A 24,945-nucleotide genomic window follows, 5' to 3' on the forward strand; every position below is an offset into this window, starting at 1 on the left:
TGACAAGAGCCCTATGAGAAAACACACAGTCCATCCAGCAACAAAAAGATGAACCAGGCTTAACTTTTTTTGCAAAGCGGCGTTTTGTCTGGCAAGACTCTGCATTGGCCAATCAAAAACATGCAAACACACATTCCTGGTACATTACTTTGTAACTCAAACACCGTTATTTCTACTGCTGACCTTGCCATCAACTTGACTACAGATGTAATAGTTGCTGACAAATCCTGTCTGTCAGTATAACAAAACTGTTGTGCAGTGTTTTCGGCATCTGAAAAGCCCTTAAACGCATTCATCTGTTACAACAACTGGACTTCTTGGATCAAATTTCTCCGGTACCTTAAACAACATGCCCCCACAAACACAGGCTACTTTACACTGCTACCTTTTAGTTAAAACATGAATACCTTTTGCTACGTTTACACCTCTCATTCCCCCTGCTCTGTTGTTCCCCCCTCTCATTCCCCCTGCTCTGGCGTTTCCCCCCTCTCATTCCCCCTGCTCTGGCGTTTCCCCCCTCTCATTCCCCCTGCTCTGTTGTTCCCCCCTCTCATTCCCCCTGCTCTGTTGTTCCCCCCTCTCATTCCCCCTGCTCTGTTGTTCCCCCCTCTCATTCCCCCTGCTCTGTTGTTTCCCCCTCTCATTCCCCCTGCTCTGGTGTTTCCCCCTCTCATTCCCCCCTGCTCTGGCGTTTCCCCCTCTCATTCCCCCTGCTCTGGTGTTTCCCTCTCATTCCCCTGCTCTGGTGTTTCCCCCTCTCATTCCCCCCTGCTCTGGCGTTTCCCCCTCTCATTCCCCCCTGCTCTGGCGTTTCCCCCTCTCATTCCCCCTGCTCTGGCGTTTCCCCCTCTCATTCCCCCTGCTCTGGAGTTTCCGAGCCCCTAAACCGGAGACATTTGGAAACACTTCCTGACCCGTTTTGGTTTGGAATCTGTGGGGTTGTGTTGCAGTCTCAACGGCCGCCTATGGAGACACTTTACACGGCCTGGGCTTGGGCTTGCGCTCCAGGTTGCGTGGTAAATTATTTGTAAGGAAGACTGTATAGCCTATTATAGCCTAAGTTTTTTTAATTTCTGAAAATATTTTAGAAATACTGGTCTGATAATTACTACTATAGTATTAAATACTATAACTTGTAGTGTTAAATCGGTCATATAGTCGGACAACGCTTCATTATTAACATCCCTAGTGCCTCTTCTAATATATAAAAGGTAATCCTTTTATTTTAATCAATGTTGAATATCCAAAAAGAAAAAGGACAACTTGTTTTCCATAACCATCCTCATCCACAGAAAACGGGCATTTACAGGAATTGTTTAATGGATAAAGAGCAGCTGGCTGTGTATGTTTAAGCTCTGCCCTGGAGTCATGTTCCTCTTTAAAGGCCACAGCTCTGTGCTGACTGATCAGAGACTGGGGGGGCTGAGGAGGGATGCAGAGAGCCAGACCTGCCACTCAAAGTCTCCTCCTCTTCTTCCCTCACTCTCTTATTTATTTTTTTACAATCTCTCTCTCTCTCTCCCCATATACACTGAATACAAAGCAATCGAGAGTTTAGTGAGCAGGAGGAGTCGTGCGCACACAGTCTGCCAGCGAACCAGCTCGAGATGATCCCCAGTTACCTCACCTTTTGACCATCTGAGGATTGTACAGATAGATCTTCATAAAGTGCTTCTCCTTTGCGTGGTAGCCATAGAAAGGCCTGCAAGACAGGAAAAAGACCTCATTGACATACGGCATATAAACCTGGAGAGTTCCTTAGAAGGATTTATTCATTTTATTTAAAAAGGGTTTTGCAGTTTTGCATACTCGACTTCATCAGCTCAGTCATGAGTCACTTACATGGCAGAGACCAGCACCACCTTGAAGACATGCTGGACGCTGGAGGCGGGGTTTCCCATGGCAACATTGAGGGCCCTGTCGGTGCTGAAGGCCACCTGCCGCAGGTAGCGCTCCGGCTGTTGGCCGTAGCCATCGTAGGGTACGTAGATGTAGGGGAATACGCCGTGGAGGTGGAGGCATGTCTTCTGGCCTGCAACACAACAACAAATCTTATGAACATCGGGCGTACAACTGTATCTCGTGTTTCCACGTCCCGTTGCGTTTGCTGCTCTCAAATCTAAATTGTCCACAGCTTCTTTAGCATATATTTTCAGACTTTTCTTTTGTATAACTTAGAATATATAGTTGATGTATAACATACTGTATAGTGGCTGGGCGATATGGAGAAAATCAAATATCACAATATTTTTTGACCAAATACCTCGATATCGATACCGCAACGATATTGTAGTGTTGACTACTTGTGCTTTCACAAAATATTTACTCAATGAGATTTTTGATAAATAATCATCAGTAATGTGGGTATAATGACTAAGTGCGTAAAGGCAAATAATAGAACAGCTACAACAGTCTGGTAAGTTCAGAAAAGTACATCACTTTACTGTAATGCAGCCTTTAAAACCAGGAAAAGACAACACTTATGTCATATCACGATATCCAAAATCTAAGACGATATATAGTCTCATATCACATCAATATAATATCAATATATTGCCCAGCTCTAATATACATATATATTTTTGATGCGTTGTAAGAAAGAACATTTTGGAGAGGTACAGTAACAAACACCAAAACGGTTTTTCCATTTGACAACAAATGTTTTCCCCAAACTCTTCATATGATTATTTAAAAAAAAAAACAAATAAATAAATACTGTAACAAACAACAACTTCTTTCAGTCATTTAGTGGTGATAAACAAATACTTTAGTCGTCCAAATCTTCCCATTTCGTGTAACGCTCTCCCTCGGTCACACACAGCACATAAAAATGTGGGAGACCAATCCAACCTATGCATGACTGAAGGGACATCATCTCAAGCCCAGTTCTCGACCTGAGTAAGCTGACCTGACAGCAAACTGGAAAAAAAAGCATCTTTTCATGCACTGCTCTGCAATATGATCTCGCATGGTCCAATCTGACACTTGTCCCTCCATAGATTCCCCCCACTTTAAACTTGTACAACCCTACATTCATCTACAGCGACTTTATAGTCAAAAAGGTATAAAACATGTATTCTCATACGGTGAATGAGCTCACAGACACATAGTATTCAAACAATTGGCCAAAGTGCATCTAAAGAATTGAGCAAAACTGTAATAAAAGAAAGTCAAGAGGGTCCCAAGCACCTTCTGACCAACAGATGGAGGAGTGTGACAACAAGCCTGTAATGCAATGATTCATGGCATGCACACAGCGTTAAAGCATCCCATTAGCTAAAGAACTCAATTGAAGCAGAGAGGAAAAACGTCGCTGGGGATTGTGGGTGGCGCGAGGGGAGAGGATTGAGGTCTTGAAGTGAGGTCAGCCGGTGCAGGGACAGGGATATACGGTAGCCAACCATAATCTCGCTCCTCCATACCTCTCTGAACTCCTTCAACTCCACCCCAAACACTCCGATCCTCTTCCTCACTGCTTTTCACTCCTTCTGCCCCGCCTGTCCACAATGGGGTTTAGAGCCTTCAGCCCCTCGCCTTTGGAACTCCCTCCTGCTATCCATCCGTACCATAGAGTCTCTACCCACCTTTAAAACCTCCCTCAAAACCCACCTTTTCCGAAAGGCCTACCCCACATGATTCCACTCTCCGTCATCATGGATAGATTGCTTTATTTAAATTTTCTATCTCAATCTTTTAAATGTGTTTGTTTTAATTTAATTACATTTGCCTTTTCAACCTTATTTTGGCTTGTTTTAACTGTACGGTGTCCTTGAGTGCTATGAAAGGCGCCCATAAATAAAATGTATTATTATTATTTATAACGGGAGCACTGTGACATCACTCCCAGACGGACATGCACACTGCTGAGTCATCTGAGGTGAACTGTGATGCAGACAGCACGCTCTGATCCATGATCAGCCTGATCCGCTGCTTTCATCTGCAGACTGCTGCACTGTGTTTAATCCGGGTTACGTAACAGATAACAGCAGCGTAAAAATTAAGACAACAAAAAGGAGGCCGAGGGGGCTGAGTCTCACAGAAATCTGAGCTTCCGACTCTCTGAACTTGCATCAGTGACGGCTGGCAGCTGGACAGGAGGAGGCGGTGATAAGCAGGAGCTCGACTCTTGCCCAGACGTGTCAGCACATGCCCAGAGACATGCCTGCCTCCCCAACATTCAGGGGGCTCAGGGCTTCAGGAGAGAGAGAGGAAGGGGAAGGGGAAGGGGGGGGGTTCTGGCACTGTTACTGCACCTCCAACACACGGCTTGCCAATTCTCCATCCTCATGCTTTGGTATGACAGACGATGCTTGCGTGCCGCAGTCCTCTGGGCACGACTGTTGAGATTGCTGGACCCAAAGTGGAGCTTTCCAAAAGAGGAAGAAATATTCCCAGCATCTCTTTGCACAAACGATGCATACTGCTGCCTCCAAAACAGGAGGGGAGGGCAGTGCGAGATGAGATGAGATGTGGTGCTGAAAGACAACAAGCTTCTCAGAACAGGCCTGGTGTTAGACTGACATCGGTATTAGGAGCAGGGAGCAGCATATGTATCCAGACAGGTTTGTGTGTGAGGGAAACACACACCAGACCATCATAATATGATGAAGTGAGAAATTATCATTCGTTATTCTGTCCTTGGAAATTAAATAGTATTCATCTAGCACACAATCTCTGAAGTCCATCATAATCAACTGACCGAAAAGTTATATTACATATAGATAATCAATTACTGGGTCCAGCTTCTCAAATGGGGGGGTTGCTGTATTTCTCGATCTAGCAACATGAATACATTGCCTTGGAATCTGGCAACCTGTGACTGCAATTCTTCACTAAATAATATTTTAACCTTACTCTGGTCTTTATGAGCAGAAATAGCTATCAATCATACTTGGTTGTAACCCCTTCCTTGCGTGTTGTTATGGCGATCCAAGCCTGTTACTTATTGGTTAACATGCTTTTTCACACTAGGTGGTTTTCTTCATTGCAGCCAGGGAGATGCAGAGGGACAGTGGGATCAGTAGAACTGTGTCAAGTCTGGAGTGTGTACAGTATGTGTGTGTGTCTCAGATGTACAAGGTGTGTGTAGTGCCAATGCGAGCAACACAAAAGGCTGGCAGCCACTCTGGCGGTGGAGGAGCGGTGAAGGCAGCATGCGCCTGTCTGTCCTCAGCCTGCCGTGTCACACACACACAGACACACACAGACACAGACACAGATACAGACACACACAGATAGCTTCTGCTGCAGTTACTAGGCAACAGCAAAGCAAAAGCCCCTGACAGACAGCAGAAGAGATAAACAAGTGATTCTTTCCAGCCAGCTGGTCAGGCCACAGAAAGAGAGACGTAAGGAGAAAGTGTGTCTGAGAAAGCAAGAGTTGGAGAAAATGAGACTAATTATGATGAAAGTGAGTGAGTGTGTGTGTGTGTGTGTGTGTGTGTGTGTGTGTGTGTGTGTGTGTGTGTGTGTGTGTGTGTGTGTGTGTGTGCATCTGCATGAAAAAACAGGGAGGGGTGAAAAGACAATAAAATAAGGATGGCACGAGAGAAACAAAGAGTGTGTATATGTTTGGGTGTGAGAGAGAAGCAGAAGATGAAGGTGTGTGGACTGACCAGGAGCTCATGTTCCAGTTGGACGGCTCACTGCTGGGATGCAGTCAATTAGAGCTTAGATCGGGCATTTCTTTTTTAATACGTGGGCCGTTATAACTGACGTTCTCAACTACAATTCCGAGTAGGGCTGCACGATTATGGCCAAAATGATAATCACGATTATTTTGATCAATATATTGATCACGATTAATTCTCACGATTATTTGTTGATTTTAACCAAAACAAATGTTATTGTCACATAGGCAAATTATAACTGCTTTCACATCCATATTGTGCTACACTCCTCCTTTGTTGAAGGATACTATGAAGGAGTATGCCATTTCAGCTGTTGTGCGACCGCTTTCCAAACATGCGCGTTTGCGGTGAAAAGATACAGGCAACGCAATTTTCTGTTCACGTTAACGGCGCATGTTATCCGGTATCTACCGGACGAAATAGCAACGCGGATTACGGTGCCACTGAAATGTCTGCGTTGCGCACCGATGCTCCAAAACAGACGTTAGAGGCAACAGAGACATTAACGTTAGCCTACCGTTAGCTACAGTAGTAAACACGGCTAAAATGCTGACAGCTAAACGGTGTAGTGTGACTGTATTTCACTGTAGAGGATTCCAACAGCGGGACGTCCAACAGTCTGCCGCTAAAGCTACGAGCTAAAAGACTCAAACTAGCACTGGTCACTGCTGTTGTCTGAAAAACAACACAGACAGTTTACTGGTAAACTGGTAAACCTCGTGACGACTTATGACCGACTGCGATCTGTTGTGGAATTTTCCCATGGGTGTATTAAGAGAACTGGTTAGGTTACTGACATATAGACACTTTACAAACGGATAACCCCGTCATTGTAACCAAAATATGTTTGAGTTTATTTGCAAAGCTGATGCCAGAGAACTAGCATGTTGCTACTCCCCACAGCAGGCTGCTTGAAACGCCGACTATCAACACACAGGACCAGTTGACCAATCACAGTCCTTGCGGTCTGCGTCGCCTAGTTACATACTTGTGGAGGTGTACGTCGAGCTACGGCGGAGGGCTCGGAGAGGGGCTTTGTGGGGACGCAGAGGGGTCTGCGGGGGTACACTGACGATACGACGCAGAAGCATAAATCAGCCTTTAGTCATTTGTAAAAACCAGCCAGTGAGTGAGTCTGTCAGGCAGCTGCTAGCCTGTGAGCCATGCTGAAACAAGAATGATAATGATATTGAGCTATATCACACTAAACAAAAAAGGGACATTCCTTCCTGTATGCCTCATTAGTCCATTAAACAGTTTTTTTCTACCGAACAGATCACAAGGTTTGAGGGGTTGGTGGTGTCACGTGTCAGGGCATACGCCGATTACATTACTTGCCAACAGCCGTGGTGCGTTTGTGGTGGAATCGGTAACACCGGTGTTGTCCATGGTTTATGAACAGGTGGGAAAATGTCCTCACTGTGGCATCCATACTTTCCTCAGGACGAGAGCAGAACTGGCCATCAGTCATGACTCATGAGTCATGCTGGTAACTTTTTCCTTGGCAGTCAGGTTTGTTTACTCTGTCAGCACCTATGCCCGGCAACCAAGCATAGTTTAAAACTTCAACACAGTTTGAGAGTCCTACTTATTGGAAAAACAGTCACATTTCCTGGCAAATGTTAAAATGTGTCCGTGATGGTGCTGAAAGACAAAAAAGGTTGCTCCCTGTTCAGGAGGCGCTAGGAAAATATGCAAACAAATGGAGCCAACTTGCTTGTTGATTTTGTTGAAGCAGCAAATCCTTAGCATTACTTCTCTGAGCTCAAAATACATGACCAACACAGAAAGAAGAGAGCTTTATTTGTCCAAAGTAGGTTCGCTGAGTACAAATGCTTTTTTCCCAGGATAAGTCGGCCACACATACACACACACACTTACTTTGTGGGGACCCAGCATTGACATAATGCTTTCCCTAGCCCCTAAACCTAACCTTAACCATCACAACTAAATGCCTAACCTTAACCCTTACCCTCACCCTAACCAGAACCTCAGTCTAACCCTAATCCTAAAACCAAGTCTTAACCCTCAAACAGCCCTTTAAAGTTGTGGGGTCCAGCATTTTGGCCCCACAAAGCTGTCCTGACCCCTTAAGTATACTGTATTCCCAGTTTTTGGACCCCACGAATATAGTTACACACACACACACACACACGCTGTGTGCTCTACATGCGAATAGAGTTTACTTTCAGAGGTTTTGGGGAGCAGTCAGACTTTCTCTGTAAGCGATAGACAGCCACCACACGGAGAAGTGGAAGAAGATGAATAAAACCAGTGCTGGTATTATTTAAAAAAGGCCCTGGGAGAGCTGTGTGAAATGCAGGCCTGAGCACTCCCATCGGCTGGAGGGAGAACGTCAGAATATGTGCTCACTACGCACGTCTGTGATGAAAGGTGGTGAAAGTGACAACACTCTCCCTCACAGGAACTTTCATCAGGGTGGACTTGAGCAGGGAATTTTAAAGATGAGCCCAAACCTGATCAGCTTACGTTCCAAAATGTTAATGTAACGTCACGGTGTCCTGACTCGGCTAAGGACTAAATCACCGGTGATGGCGTGTTTTTGCCGACTCGGGTAAAGACAAAGCCATGTAAATGTTTGAAATGATATTCGGTTAAAAAAGTAAGACCTTCATTTCACACCGTTAAATTAACTGAAAACATTACACAATAACTTGCACTAGAAGAAGACGACCCCGGGTCAGCTACCACCACAAATAGAATCTAATTCTGTGAGAAACACTATATCCATGTTTCAAAGAGCTACAGACAGAGAGGGAGAGAGAGAGAGAGAGAGAGAGAGAGAGAGAGAGCGCTTTCATTAAGATATGTTGTGATATTTTGGTGAAACAAACTTGTTTGCTCTCTTACGCCAACTTCCCACTACAAGAATTTCAAAATAGGGATGCAGTGATCTGACTTTTACAGTCCTGACTCCTGATGCTGATACCTGGGCTTTGGCTACCAGTGTTTAATGAATAAGCTGTATGTCTGACGGTGTGGAAGGGACTGGGATCATTCTTTTATGTGCAAGGCAACATCGTTACGAGGTGCACCTGAATGCATCATGACTTTACTAGGGGCACCTGAACACGTCATGAAGTACCGCTGGAGCCCACGCATCTTACCGCTCTTTGTTTGTTTACATAACTCGCAGGGAAGGAAAAATTTTGCCACGCCCGTGACTTCAAGTAAACGGGAGGATTCCCAAGTTCCGTCGTTTCTCTGTCATCTCAGACTCGGGCAGTGGCCACAGTGTCTGGAAAAGTGCAGCTGCAAGGTTACCGGTAAGCTGCATGTGAAATTCCCCCGGATGATCGGCGCTGCTTCCGCACTATGGGGCCCATAGAGCAGGCACACTAGTGACATCCACCGGCTAAAGTCCTTTTGGGCTCCATGGCATCATGTGACGCATTATGTGACACATGGTTGCTATGTCAAATTGGCTTCAAATCCCTGCACACTTCCTGAGGGCCTGCATGCTACCTGCCGGTAAGCTATGCTGTGTTGTCAGCAAGGTTATTATAGTTTTGCATTTTTTTGCGTTTTTATTTTTATTTCGTTTTGACTTTGTTTTCAAATTCAGTTTAGTTTTAATTAGTTTTTATAGCGGGTTTGCTAGTTTAGTTTTAATTTTTAGAAAATGCTTAGTTTTAGTTTAGTTTTTATCCACATATTAACCTATGCTTCCTCCTGCTTGTAGTGTTGCCTGGCCCTGTATCCATACATCCACGCCCTGTACCCATACATCCACGCCCTGTACCCATACATCCACGCCCTGTACCCATACATCCACGCCCTGTACCCATACATCCACGCCCTGTACCCATACATCCACGCCCTGTACCCATACATCCACGCCCTGTACCCATACATCCACGCCCTGTACCCATACATCCACGCCCTGTACCCATACATCCACGCCCTGTACCCATACATCCACGCCCTGTACCCATACATCCACGCCCTGTACCCATACATCCATGCCCGTTACGTTACCGGGGTTAGCTTCTGTTGAACATGTTGTGTTCAATTTGACGTGGAATGTCGGAATTTCTGTGTTCCAAGTTGGAAACTATACATGTCTACGGGAAATGTCATAGTTGGAGAGATATAATGTTATTTGCTCTATGAAAGATCGACAAAGACGAAAACTAAGGACATTTACTCGATAATTTTATTTAGTTTTGCAAACAGACATTACAGTTTTAGTTTAGTTATCGTTTGTTTGTCAAACCTCTGCAGTCACGTTACTGCGGCTGGTGCACAAACCTAGCACATGCCTCTCAAAATCTGAAACATCGCGGCCTGCAGCACTGAATGCCCAAACTCCTTGTTGAGGATGTGGTACCCCTTCCGCTATCTCCACTTCCTATTTTGCAAGGGCACCGTCGCTGCATCCGGAGCTTAGCGGCGCCCGAGACAATTGTGATTGACTTTAAGAAATACAAATAACCCACAGTGTTTTCGCCCTATCCCAGAATGATAACTCGTGCAAACAGATCATACTCCAGTGCTGACACAAAGCTGGAGTATGGCAATGTGAGACTAGGTAGCCAGTGTATTTCTAAAGAAAGGCAGAATCAGAAATACAGTGGCTGCTGCTGCTGCAAAAGTTTTAACAAAGACACATCAACTTCAACAGCGCAGATGTTGATGTCTACAGCACTCACTACCGTGTCGGAGAGCAATGGCAACTCATGTGACAAGTGAGTGTTACAATAACAGAATGCATGAGGGAGACTTTTAGAGAAATCAAAATACAATGATACAAGGCTACGGTGTGCCTGTTATGGGGATTAGACCAATTCAGGTGCCTAGCAGGGTTGGGTACCTTTTACGCTTTTCGATTACACAATCGTTAGCCTATTGTTATAAAAACGTCTGCTACGGAGCCATAACGTGAGCTACAACGTAATGGAGCCTTTTATACATTGTTGTGTTTCTTTAGAAATAAACAACGGACAAATAGAGTCTTTAAACGCTTCAGATGTAATGTTATTCGCTGTCAAGGTGACGCCAAAATGAATGGCAGTCAATGGGATGCTAATGGCGGTTGATGGCTTGTTGGCATCAAAATGGCGCCATAGGAGCTACGCTTTGTGGACGGTTGCTTACCCCCTTGGTTGCCTTGCCTTACAACCTCAGCCTGTCAGTCATCGCTGTGACTCACTGTGACTTCAACAAAACTGCAGAGCCGGAGTTTGCTCCATCCGCACCGCTGCGTGCGTGTGTGCGCGTGTGTGTGTGTGTGTGTGTGTGTGTGTGTGTGTGTGTGTGTGTGTGCGTGCGCTCCACTCTCCGTCAACATGCAGAGAGGACAGATAAGCTTGCGCTTACGCACTCTCAGGTACCGAAATCTGGCACCGTTTGATTTGACGTGAACCAATACTCGGTAATACCGGCGTGATTTGGTCGGTACCGGTAAAAGTACAGGGTTCGGTACCCAACCCCAGTGCCCAGGGTGTGGCAATTCAAGTACTGTATTTTAATTCAAGTGGTCAGAAAACTTTTGTTGACTTTGGTGGCCACAATAACAGGGTGTAGAATAATATTAAGACACTGGAAATCAACTAGCCCATGCTGTTTTAAGGAGTGGGTTGAGTTGATGACAAAAATGGCTACCTTTGAACGGGTTACTTACAGAGTCAGGGGGAGGGAAGATCATTTTCAGAAGAGTGGGGGGGCTCCTTTTTGGATGTAATAGAAGAAATGTCTGTTTGATTTGAATTGGTATATTGGATTGGTAGACGTTATAACTGGTTCTATCAAGACATGTTTATTGTTTAATTCTCAATACATTTTGTGTTTTAGTTTTGTTTATTTTATTGGTTTGTATTCCTCATATTGTTAGGTTCGTTTTGTGTTGTCTACAGATGTGTCTCATTTTGATTTTGTAATCAATGGCTGACAGGTGCAGCCTGAGCTAATTTGTCCAAGATGCTTCGGTCATATGTTGGGGAACATAAACACTTTGGGTTGGCTAAAGTGGAAACCACTCTTGGGTGGTGATGCTGGTTGTGGCAGTGCTGCAGTGAGAGTGAGCAGCATCATGTAGCTCAGAGGCAATTCCTGCAAAAAAAAAAATAAATGATGCACCTTATTGTCTTATTATCTGCTTCATCTGCTGCCATGGCAAATCAGTGTAGTACTTCCATCAAGCAAATGAAAGGAGCTATTTTGGCTTTAATTAAGAGGTGAGAAAGAAGTAGAGAGCTGACAGGAAATGAGGGAGAGAGAGAGAGAGAGAGAGAGAGAGAGAGAGAGAGAGAGAGAGAGACACATGTGACACAGGTCCGCTGACAGAATCAAACCAGCGACACCAGATATATGGCCCTCAGGCACGAGGCCACCTCGGTGCTGGAGGTCCGTTTCTTTGTGAATGTCTGGAGAAGGCTGCTCTGCCAGAACAGACGAGGCACAGCAACCTCCTTCACGCGACTCTACATCTGAAACTCACCGGCTTTACACCAGACGGAAATCATCGCTTGCTCCCTTACACAACATAAACTGCAAAGCTTAATCAGTCCACTTTGCTATAAACAGCAGTCCATCATCTTATGCACTCTTCCACTTCTGTAAACAGAGCAGCTCTGGTGGTTTCAAACAAGCCCTGTCAATGATTCTGCTGGCCAGACTTCACATAGAGCCTGATAAAACAGTGTGCTCTCTCCTCACTGGACCACACAAATAATGCATTTTGCTTAGATATTAGTGGCTGCCCACCCACAACTCTTAAAAGAGAATTCCGGTCGATTTGGTTGTAAATGTGGAGTGCTGTCAGTAGCGAGAAAAAACGAAAACAATCGGTGCTGCCTACACCGTGTTATCCTCCTGCTACAGTTAGCACCCAGGACGCTGAAACGGGGAGAGTTTTAAACGTGCTTTTAGCCTCTTAACATGTTCGAAATGTCATTACAAGTGCCTACCCATGTGAAGAGATTCCTTCCGTGGGAACACAGTGAATATGACTGCAATATATGTGAAAGAAATGCATACAAGTCGTTAATTCAGCTCTGTTTAGTTCCGGTGTTGAGACGGCAAGACGTTCGTTCGGGACCGTCTACAAACTACAACACCGAAAAGAGATACAAAAATATTTTCAAAAATAGGCTTCCCATTGCTGATAAATGTAGAAAAATGAGCTATAAGATTTTGGACACATCAATCCAAGTCCAAAAGACACTTCATTTCAAAGAACTAAAAAGCCAAGAGCTGTCCCCTCCGTCAGCTGAACCAAGCAGGCTCCCGTCAGCACTGACTCAAAACAACACAACCGAATAAACCTCATGAATTAGTCAAAAGGTCGCCATTTAGAACACTGGAGAACTCAAAACAAAAACACAAAGTAACCTACATTGTTATTTGACTCTAAAACAGAGAATATAAATTGTCTGAGTATCTGCACTCTGTCAAAGATATTAAACAGAGACGGACCCTGACCGGATACAGGCTGAGTGACCACCAACTGGCCGTAGAGACCGGAAGACTCAGACAGACTTGGCTGCCCAGAGAGGAGGGTCTATGTGCTCAGTGCTCGACCAGGGGAGGTAGGGGAGGTAAAGGAGGTAGGGGAGGCACACACTGCATGCTGTTAGAGGCTGAGGGTTACACATCCACGTGGGACACTAAGTTACTTTGCTGACGCCCATAAACACGCCGAAAAATAAGAAGAAAAGAGACAATCCAGGGTCTACTGGGTTAATGATTAAGAGGGATTACTTTTGAATTAGTCTATTCATTAATATTGCATATAATAACCTTAAATGCAAAGCCAGCAGTGTTCAGAATCCTACTTATTGTAATAAAACTTGCATACACCCCAACCTCCCAACACCAGCCACTACTGACGCCGATTACTTCTTGTGCCTGGAAAGTAAAATGTGAAATGAAAAACATATTTCAGAGTCAGCATAGATAAAGAGCCATTTCCTCACAATACACTAACAAAGCCTTTCTCAAAAAAGCCAAATTCATGCAGTAGTAGGGAGAGCTGCGCAGCACGGTGTCCAAGTCTGAAACGGACTGGGTGAGTCTCCCTCTGAAGGCTGTTTTACGGTTCTGAGGAGGCTCCACGCAGAGCTTTCCCCGTAGCCTACGTAAGTGGCCTGATAATACTTGTGCGCTGGTGTGTGCGTCGGGCCGGCATGTGTGTGTGTGTGTGTGTCTGTGTGCGTGTCTGTGGTAGAGCGAGGAAGAAGTGAGAGAGCGACAGCGATTAGCTTCGGAGTGAGTAGTGACTCTAGAGTCCTAGTGAGAGAACCAAAGTGTCTCCCCTGTTCTTTCTGAGCACAGTGTGAAATCTGGAGCAGGAGAAGTTAACCCTCTCCTTGATTTCATGTTTATGGAGAAGGAGAACCAGGAAATGAGTCGGGGAGAAATGCAACGCTACCAAGCCGCTGCCGTGTGACGTGCGTCACTGCGACCTGCGTCACTGCGACGTGTACTGTATTTTCCGGACTATAAGTCGCACTTTTTTTTTCCATACTTTGGCTGGTCCTGCGACTTATAGTCAGGTGCGACTTACATATCAAAATATATATAATTTAACATGTTTTTAAATGTTATTTCATGCTGAAAACATTACCGTCTACAGCCGCGAGAGGCGCTCTAGGCTTGTGACGACTATATGCTGCTCCTAAAGACAACTGAGAAAGAAAAGAAGCCGCAGGAGACTGCAGGTAGTAAAACACGCAGCCGGAAACGGTAATCGAGCAGCAGAACGAAAGTTTGGAGTGAGAGAGAAACTTGTGAGGGACTGGAGAAAAGGTTAGTCTTACTGCAATGAAGAAAACAAAGAAAGCTAGTCGCGCTGAAATCCAGATGGCCAGAGCTGGAGGAAGGAGTCCACAGATGGGTGCTTGAACAACGTGCTGCTGGGAGAGGCTCGTCAACAGAGCTGTTACGTCTCCACGCCCTGGTAGTTGTTCTGTATTCTATTGTATAGTTTAATAACTGTTAATGTGTTACGTTAACATAGAGGACACCTACCGTATTCAGCCCCTTGTTCTGGGGGCTGTTGGGTAGTTTAATAACTGTTAATGTGTTACGTTAACATAGAGGACACCTACCGTATTCAGCCCCTTGTTCTGGGGGCTGTTGGGTAGTTTAATAACTCTCCTTTCCAGATTAAATGTCTGATCTTGGTCTTGGATTTTGTGAAATAAATTTCTAAATAAATGCGACTTATAGTCCAGTGCGACTTATATATATGTTTTTTTCCTCTTCATGACGCATTTTTTGACTGATGCGACTTATACTCCGGAGCGATTTATAGTCCGGAAAATACGGTAGTTCAATTTTTCGAGAGGTGCGCGTCAGGCTACAGCGTAGGGTCCGATGTAGGTTTGTGTCTTCACGTATCCACGTGCGTAGCAACGGCGTAGATTTTACGCAGAAGTATAAATCAGCCTTGACTGTGTCTGGGCTTTGATCACTGGACAAACAGGTGGGCTCCCCCCCCCCCGCTGCACAGTCAGGCCTGTCACGGCTGCTTGCCTGAGCAGCCATGACAGGGGCTGGGGAGAGATGAGTCCTAGCTTGGTTATTCCTAACCTAGCTGGAGGACTTCCTACTTTGCTCCTGTGCACAGTGCTTAAGGTATGCTTAATAAGATGAACATTTGAGGCAGGGTAATGATGCATTCTCACATACTTTTGTCCCAAGTCTTGACTTCAACAATGTACCAGTACACATTCTGCACACCAGTAGTGATCCAGACCACATCTGGCCCAATCCATGACCTATAAATCACTTCGGTTTGATCTGCAAGTGCTCAACCAGCCTGAGTCAAATCAGTGTAACCACAATGCAAGAACCAAGTGGTGAAGTGCGTCATTTCCCCCAGTTTTACCCAAATTCAGTCACCTGTGTCTAACATAATGCCCGTGATGGCAATGAGCAGGTGAATGGCGACCAATCCATTGTCCCCCTTCCCCAGTTTCATGACAGGAAACTGAATCAGCTCCCCGTTTTTCCTTAATGACCACTTTGTAGCCAGCATGTCTCCGTCGCTCAAGCTGAGCCTGCTGGAGCACAGGCATGGATGGCAGCCTCGATGCCAGCGATCCCCCAGACGTCTTCCTGGCCGTCGAGCCAGTCATCTGAGCAGACAGGCTGAGGCAGACCAGATGGAAGGTTCTTCATGCCAGACCTCCGTTAAGCAGACAAAGTAAGAATACATCAATCTTCACAAATGTGAACACCGAAATCGAGGTTGGCTGCAGTGTGATGTTGGCCAGTCAACGCTGTGATTGTGCAGGCCGGTCTTTCTGTCATTCCTTCTTGTTAAGATTCCTGTACGTATGCCTGGCTGGTGGGAATGGAGGGCAGATGGAGGTAGCAGACTCAGACAGATCTGGACTGGGTGAGGGATGAATCAAAAGCAAGATGGACACTCATGGGATGTGATTAGAACAACACAAAAAAGCAGGCAACACTAAGCTACTTTGAGCTATTTTATTGATTTTTTTAAGGTCGAAAAGCGTTGGTAAGCTCTGCCTTTGTCAAGGCTGAAAGTATTAATAAAGTTTGCCGTCTATACAGCCTCCTGTTGTTGTATTATGATCCTCGTAAATAAGCAACTTAACGTGATTGGTTGCTGTCTATCGCGTTCCGAATAAGAATTTACGTCGCTTTATTGCTGAGCAATATTCTGTGTGAAAGTACTCATGACAAAAACTACAGTTTGAAAAAAAAAATATCTTCCTCTTTCAAATAAGTTTGGCTGATCTGGGGTGTTAAAACCTCTGATTGCCGGACTGCGTTTCTTTCCTTGTTGGACAGCTTTTTAGTGATGTCATATTATTACCAGATGTCATATTATTACCCGAAATATAACCCAGGCTGTAATTAACGGAAATTACCCTTTATACCATAGGATGTTTTTACAGTTGTTTGAGTGGTTTATTCTAAGACTTATCCTAAGATTCTAAAGGGAAGAATGTTTTTCATTCAAGGATATGAGTATGAACTTTGCTTTCTTCAATTTAATATTCACCAGCCGACTAGTCAACAAGCGGTTCTGTCTGCTGTTCTTTCAGGGAATGATTGTGAAGATTAACAAAGAATATGTTTAGGGCGGGACGTTTTGGGACTGATTGGAGAGGATTGCTGTGGACACACTGGTAACAGCAAATGACACTGAACCATGTATCAGCTAATTTAAATTAAGTCAAGTTACTGTATTGAGTGAACAGTTGACGTTCATTTAATAGCCTATGTAATGTTTTCTTTTGCTCTGTGCGAATGTTCCACTTAAACAAGTTCCTCCCTGAGAATATTTTGCAGAGCCACCGTCGCTGCGTCCGGAGTTTAGTGCTGCCCAGGTCGATTGTGATTGGTTTAAAGAAATGCAAACACCCTAGACCGTTTTTTTTCTCCTATCCTTGAATGCATGTGTGATAGAGTCAGACCTTACTCTGCAGCACTGTGGAGATAGGGCTGGCAATGCGAGACTACCTGCTGACTAATACCTTTCTACTGCCGCCAAGGTGCCCTCGAGCAAGGCACTTCAGTTTCGTTCCAGCAGAGCTGGTCAGCAGCCAACGGTACAAGCTTGTGGCTGCGCAACTCTCAAGCGTGAGAGCAAAATGAGTAAAGCCGGGCAGTGCTGAGAAAGGGCACATGCTCGGTCAACTTTCCTGGGGATAAAAGAAAGATCTGCTCAAAGGCTCCAGTCACCTGAGCAGGAGTCAGAGGAAGGGCAGACGAGATATGAATCACTCGCCGTCAATGCAGAGTGAGGTGAACAAGAGGTAAAGACACGGTTTTCAGGTGACTCGGGGAATTCTTTTGGGCTGTGAATCAAACACTTATGGAGCACAGCCTGTGTGTTCTAACAAACAACTACTCTATGGTAGTAATATCCATATCATGCGGAAAAGGCTGAAGAGAAGCCACTTTTCTGTCCACTCCGCCGGTTATTTGGTGGCCTCTCCCTCCTCCTGAACCAGAGCCCATTACTAAAAGTGTGTACAATACGTGCGGAAAGAGAGAGTGGAGAAATAAAAAGGCAAAAGACAGATTAGGTGTCGATCACGCTTTCTGTACATCCCAGCCTACAAATCCTATCCTACAGACTAAAGAAGGTACAGATCCTCACAAAAATCACACCATTATCTAGCTAGCTATCCATCTTTTTTTTTTTTCAATGAAAATTATACAAAAATTATCAATTCCTCCATTATCTTGAATCATATCACAATCCCAATATTAGTCGCAATTCCAAATTTCCCTCATATCGTGCTGCCCTACGTTGCAGATGTTTTCTCTGTAACAAGACGATGCAATGAATGCAGTTGAACCTAAGAAGTCATTCAAGTACTGTTAAATTGTATGCATAATACTGACAGGTATCATTGTGTGCAATCTATTTCTAACAATGAGGGTTGGTTGGTTACGTAACAGAAACAGACACAACAGTGAGTCCTGAGCGTGGTCCCATATCAACAGATTATGATGAAACAGCTGAAAAAAGTAACAGTTACCTAGGCAATTACAATGTGTAGTTCCTTTTTAGCAACTGTTTGCATTACTGGCAGTCGTTTATCAAAAGCATCATATGTCTCACAATAACAAAATCGGTTTTACTACTGGGAGTCCTTTCAGCGTCACCGATATCACACATCGCTAATGAACAATTCCAGATACATAAACTAATTTTGCAATGTGCATGTCAGATCCCATTTTCACTCACTATGACCACTACTACTGCCAGTACTCTGGGCTCAACGGTTGCCCGGTTGCCTTCTTTGTCAACCATCTGTTCAATATGTGTTTTTCTTAATATATGAAAACAAATCAAAACTGAAATAATCTCATTTCAAAAGAAGTCAATATTTTATTTGGATGTCTCTGTGAAGTTTAAACACTACGTTTGTGCGCAACGCGATCATTTCAGCTGTTGTGCGACCACTTTCTACACACGCGCGTTTGCCGTGAAAAGATAGCTACAGGCAAAGCAATTTTCTGTTCACGTTAGCGGCGTAATGTTAAAATCTGGTGCTAATATGGCACCGGTGCCCGGTATCTACCGGACGGAGTAGCAACGCAGATTTGGGTGCCTCATTACGGTGCCACCTAAATGTCAGTGCTGCTCTCTGATGCTCTGAAACAGACGTTACCGGCAATTTCCACCGGGTGCGTCTGCGCTGCGTTAATAATCATTTAAATCCCTTCCCCCCCCCCCATTTTTTTACTGCTGATCTGAAAATGTATCCGATCCATAACTCAAAACCGTGATCCAATCCGTTCCGTTATCCGTTGCACCCCTATTTGAGAGGGATGGGAAATTATATAGCAAGCCATTCTCTCATTGTTTCATTTTTTAAATGTGCGGTATAGTTACATAAGAAATTAAATTGCTCCAAATATAGGCAGTTTAAAACATGGCAACCGTACTGTCAATGTCAGCAACCAAAAGCTGATGCCTGGTTGCCAAGCCAGAAAACTCCAGCACATAGACGGTTACCTGACACAGACTTAACGTCACCGCGCATCTTACATACAGTTTAGCAGCAACACAAAACGCTGAGTGAACATTACCACGTTTTCATGTTGGTTTCAGAGCTGTATGCACCCCTATGAACCTGGAAAGCGCTTTAAACAGTGAGGGAATACAGCATGTCGGGGGGAGTACAACGTCTCCTTCAGCGGGGAGGCAGAGGGACCGCAGGGCTCGCCAACGTTAGCTTTGTGTCTCATCTGGGGTCTGATTCATCAAATTCATCCAATTCAGTGCCCATAACACTGTTATCCAAGATAATGTAGACATTTGAGCGCAGTTTTCATGGTAAATGAAAGCGATTTTGGCGATTTTGGCTCTGCCTGGAGAGAGAATGCTGTACTCGCGCTGTTGTCACCCTCAAAAAGGGGAGAGAGAGCAGGAGAGAGCTGTTCGCTGGATTTCAGTGGAGCAGACGGCTCTGCAGAGTCGTGTAATTCCGACTTCATGACATCCAACTATAAATCGAGGAACCTCTGTGGGGGGGTGTGTGTGTTTCAAACAATTCCGCATGCGCAAAAGACGTCACTCGCAGCACGCTGTTGGTTGTACCAGCCCCTGTACAGCAGAGGGGGCGGGGCAGTGTGACCGTAGGCTCGATGCTGCTCCACAGTCAGAAGTGACAGAGAAAGGGTGACTGCTGTGACGACCGCAAGAGAGATGAGAGATCAGACAGACAGACAGCAATGCCAGCGTCTCTGTCGCCGCTGGTAAAACTTATGTTCATCATTCTTGAAAACAATACAGACTATATATATATATATAAAAATGTGACAATGTGCCAGATATAACGTTACTGATTATGTACTCTTGCCGTGACCTGCTTTTTATTTTGGGAAATCTACTTAAAATTTGAGCAATATTGAATGGAAACAGCTGGAGAGCAAAGAGACAGGAAGCAATTGGTCTGGAGAGAAAGACAGAAACTTGGCTTTTACCACAGTGTGAACACAGACAGAGAGAGAGAGAGAGAGAGAGAGAGAGAGAGAGAGAGAGAGAGAGACAGAGAGAGAGAGAGAGAGAGAGAGAGAGAGAGAGAGAGAGAGAGAGAGAGAGAGAGAGGAGACAACCGGAGAAGATGAACAGAGAGAGAGCGAAAACAATTGGAGAGAGAGGAGAGCAACTGAAGAGAGATTGAGAGGGAGCGACCAGGAGAGGGAGCGACCAGGAGAGAGAGCGATTGGGGAGAGAGAGGGAGAGCATGGCTGAAAGGAGAAGTCCATCCAGTCAGAGTGTAATTAGCAGCCTGAGAGTTTACAGGAAGAACCCTGTGAACTAGGACACTTTATTCCCACATAACCTCAGCTGAACTCCTCAGAGCAGAGACGGAAAGGGAGGAAAAAAGAGGTCCGTTTGGCCTGAGCACCGTGCATGAGAATAGGGAGCATCAGTGTGTAGGCCATGTAGGCCGAGCACAGCCCGAGGGCAGGAGCAGGGCAGGGCCAGCAGAGGAGGCTCACACATTGGTCCTGCAGCGACGCACGAAGACCAGGAGGAAGGAAAAACAGCAACTGTGGGTGAGGAGAAGAGAATAGTGCAGATGCAATGAGGTACAGTGAGAAAAAAGGGCTGGAGAAGACTGAGGCTGAATTGAATTAAGCTGCATCAACATGCAATGGAAGGAAAATGAAAAACGCCTTTCCATACAAGAGAGGAGGAGTGAAAGCTGATTTATCTCCGACACACACAAAGGACATGTCGTGTTTGTTGCGCACATAATAACCTATGGACTAGCCTGATTCAACTATTTAATTAAGCATACTGCCAGTTACACCAGCCACTGAAAATACCATGTTCAAAGGGAAATGTGTGTTAGGCATGCACCAATCAGAATTTTTCAGTCCTGATACCGATGCCTGGGCTTTGGATACCAGTGTTTAATTAATAAGCTGTGTGTTTCACTGTGTGAAAGTGACTGAGATCAAAGGTTGTATGAAGGCAACATCATTACGAGATGCACATGAATGCACCATGCATTTACCAGGGGCACCTGAATGCGTTTATAATAGAGGTGATGAAATTAATCAAATAATCGATGCATCCAATCGTGGACATGGACGATGCTGCATCGATAATCGGCCGGGCCATAATCGATTATTTCTGTTTACAATTTCATGTAGGCCTAACGACATTTCTGTTTACATATTCGGTTATGTTTTGCACATTCAGGAAGTGCCATATGCTCAGTGCTGTAGTTTTATGTAGCCAATTTATTTAGTATTAGCGCACTGCAGAATGTTTGGTTTTTGAAGCTTGAAAAGCTACGAATTAAATATCCTATATGGCTTTAATAGAAAAACGTATTTGACGCATCGTGATATCGAAATGAATCGCGGACATGATATCGTAATCGAATCGGGAGATCAGTGAAGATTCACACCTCTAGTTTATAATTATTAATAATTATTAAAAAGTGGTCTAATATGGCTCGGTTACAGCTCTGTGTCGGTCCCTCTGCTTCGGTTTCACTCACCACCGAGTCGGACTTAATGCCCCCCCCCCCACAACACTGACTCTCTTTTACTGTATATTATGTTGATTTATGTCAATTTATTAAATAACAGCTTAAAGCATCTCAACAAAGTTTTGTCTTGGAGTTTGTAACATTCCAAAATCTTAATTTTGACAACAACAAAAATTCAATTTTACTGTAAATGCATATCAGTTCCATATATCGGTTATCGGTTTCAGTAACTACTTATGTGTGAGCCCCGTCTCTGTGTAACGTAGCGTTTTTCCTGCCTGCCTCTACGATGTGTACCGTCACAGACATTATTAGATCTGGGTAGAAGCGTGCTGCGTGCTTATTGGCTCACTGACGCTGATGAGATTTACTCCTCAGGTATTGAAATTGGGTATTGAATGACGAGGCATTTTTCAATACTCGATACTTACTGGTAACTTTCTGAAAGCGATAATCCAACGTTCACAGCCACGTCAAACCCTGGCTCCTGATCCTTTATGACACAGTTGTTACATACTAGTTCATTTCCAGTGTAATGTTGACCATAGCGGTTTAGGCGCATACTATATCATCACAACTGCTGTGATTGAATTGCGACAGGGGACCTTGGTTGTATGTCACACACCTCTAGCCTTTCCCCTCGTTTCCTGTATCGATCTCCACTGTGGACTGTCCAATAAACACAAGACAAGTAATGCATACAGGTCAAACACTCCACACATACAACTCTATACCGGGGTTAAAGGGGTCCGTTATTACAGCAGGAAGGCTGACAAATTAAAGTCCGGAATGAATAAACCCTGGATTACCCCAGCCCCACAAAGGGACCTGTCCATTTTACTTGCACCCCCTCTCTTATTGCCCTCACTAATGATTTCCCCCGTGTTAATGTTTAGGCATGCGAGTGTGTGGGTCTACACGATATGAAGAAGAGGTGGGCGTGGAGTGCAGAGAGGGATTTAAAGGCTGTGTGAGGATTTGAGTTGAGGGGGGCAGCTTGGAGGGGTAGGGGGAGTTGACAGGGTGAGGGCAAAGACCAAACTAGCTCTAGTTGTAAACACTCCCTCTGTGTGCGCTATGCGGCAGCTCTCCCGTGGAGCCAGCCCAGGACAATCTGAGGGCAGGAGAGAGTTAGGGGGAGGAGGAGGAAGAGGGATGGCGAAGAGAGATGAAAGGGAATGCTGATGGGATTCAGGGAGAGAAAGTAAAAACCCTCGAAACTGGAACAGCGTGTCGAGGAAAACAAAGGAATGTGGAGGACTGTAGGAGAAGGAGGGGAGCAAAGAAAGAGACTGAGGGAACCGGGAGAGCCATAGACCGTGACCAGCAGAGGGGAAATCCTCTGGGTGCCTGCAGAGAGAGAGAGAGAGACACACACACACACACACACACACACACACACACACACCCCCACCTTCCTTTGGAGCCATTTCTCTCATTTCTCTGCATAGACACGATGGCACCAAACCTGGCAACCTCAGTGATGACAAGGCTTACATATCACTGTGCCCGGCGGTTGTGATGTCACATTAGTCGGCATCGGTTGGGGCTGAAGACTACGATCGTGAGTCAGACAAAAACTCTCATCAAGAAATCAGCCTCTCTAATCTAATCTGCTTCATCAGGGCTGTATGGCATTAAACAGATGCGAGTGACCAAACAACCCACCAACTGAAATCTAATTTTGAGTTTCTAAATCCGGACTGGTGCACGGTACCGGACAATACTTCATCGCCCAAACAGGTCCCAGAGAAGTTAATTACAAAAAATAACCAATACTGTTGAGCTCATTTCATGTAGGATTTCATAGGAAGACGCGAAATTGAGAAAAATACATTTTGAGGGCCTTTATAGCACAGACATAAGAGTGGTGTTGGCCTTCTCATCTCACTCTCCAAGAGAACACAAATAAACACATTTCCAAAAACTATTCCTTTAAGCGTCGACTTCAACCAGATTTACCGAGTGCCGAGCCAGTCTAAATAAATAAACCGTGAAAGCACAAGACTAGTTTAATAACGGGAGGCGAGTGCTGAAGAAGCTGAGCTCCCTTACGTAATGCATTATGCAAAACTCTTAATTAGTGTATTAATGTGTGCCCTCGTTTTAAGCAGCCTCAATGAATGCCGATCCTCAGTTACTGCAGATTCATATCAGAGGGAAAAGCAGACCTAGTGGAGCACCTTGAGGAGGAGGAGGAGGAGGAGGAAGAAGCGAGGATGATGAGAAAAACAGGACTCAATGAGAAACAAGGAGTATAAGGAATAAAGATGTTCTTTTAAGAGAAATGGGAACTCGGTGTGAACAAATAGAGCAAAAAGAGGAATCCATGACAGACAGATTTCCTAATGAGTGAGAAGAGCACTGGTTAGAGCTGAGTAGTTGCCACGGTGCTAAAGGATGCTCTGTGTGTGTGTGTGTGTGTGTGTGTGTGTGTGTGTGTGTGTCCCCGTCCGGAATTGCTCTTTGATGAGGGCAATGTCTTGCCAGACACAGGAGCTTTTTTTCCCCAAGCTCTGCCTGCGCTCCTTTGCTCAGCTCCGACCACATTTGAGATTCACAGCGCGTCTCGCTCTCCGCCACACATCACGAGAAGGGGGACAGCGGGCTCGACTGGTGCATTGGGCGAGCGAGACTCGCACTCCTCTCTTCTCCTCGGCACCCTCTCCTCCCTTTTCCCCACCCGTCCACTCTCAATCTAACACAACGAAATAGTTAATAATACATTTATTTTTTTAAAAAGGCTGTGTGTTTCCACTTTACATATTAACTCCGTCTACATCAACAGTCTTCAACATTTGAGCGAAGGACCCCTTAACTGAAGTAAGTAAGCCGATCATCACTGGGGATTTATATTTGCTAATAATATCTTGTAATCATGTTAAGACATTTTCATTTTTGAAAAAGATTTGGAGGCCCCCCGGCAGTGACTCTGAGGACCCCCCTAGGGGTCCCGGACCCCCTGTTGAAGATCTCTGGTCTACATTAATTAAGTGTCTTGAACCATGTTTTTTGTTACATTAGGGTGGCCTACACAACAAGAACGTGCTATTTAAAATAAATCGGTGCAGCAGAGCGAGAGGTGAAACATTGTTTCACAGACTATTAAAGATTAATCTGACGAGAATCTCATCATTTCGATGAGCAACCATTGAAATCAACAACATGGATTCAGGTCCAGCTGCTGAGCCGAACACAACAGCACCGCTGTGTGGCACAACACGAGCACAAAGAAAAAAAATGTAAATCGTTAATCACAATTATTTGCGTGACAATAGTGAACTAAAGTTCATAACTGTGACAGCCGCAGACTGGAGCAGATTACAGTGGGCGAACAGAGAGCGGAT

General features: G+C 44.9%; 1 protein-coding gene across 3 annotated transcripts in view; it reads right to left on the reverse strand.

Annotated features, from left to right (window-relative positions):
- The window catches only part of rev3l (REV3 like, DNA directed polymerase zeta catalytic subunit), a 99,329-nt gene that overhangs the window by 60,668 nt on the left and 13,716 nt on the right, over nucleotides 1-24,945 (reverse strand). For all 3 annotated transcript variants that reach the window (XR_013503453.1, XM_078275153.1, XM_078275152.1), the window contains exons 2-3: nucleotides 1,843-2,032; nucleotides 1,628-1,702 (exon numbers count right to left, since the gene is read on the reverse strand). Coding sequence is in view for 2 of the 3 variants with exons in the window: in XM_078275153.1 (XP_078131279.1) it covers nucleotides 1,628-1,702; nucleotides 1,843-2,032 (265 nt within the window). In the remaining variant the exon portion in view is untranslated. The remainder of the gene's footprint in view (nucleotides 1-1,627; nucleotides 1,703-1,842; nucleotides 2,033-24,945) is intronic.

The sequence above is a fragment of the Sander vitreus genome, chromosome 18, assembly GCF_031162955.1.
Source record: "Sander vitreus isolate 19-12246 chromosome 18, sanVit1, whole genome shotgun sequence".
NCBI lineage: Eukaryota > Metazoa > Chordata > Actinopteri > Perciformes > Percidae > Sander > Sander vitreus.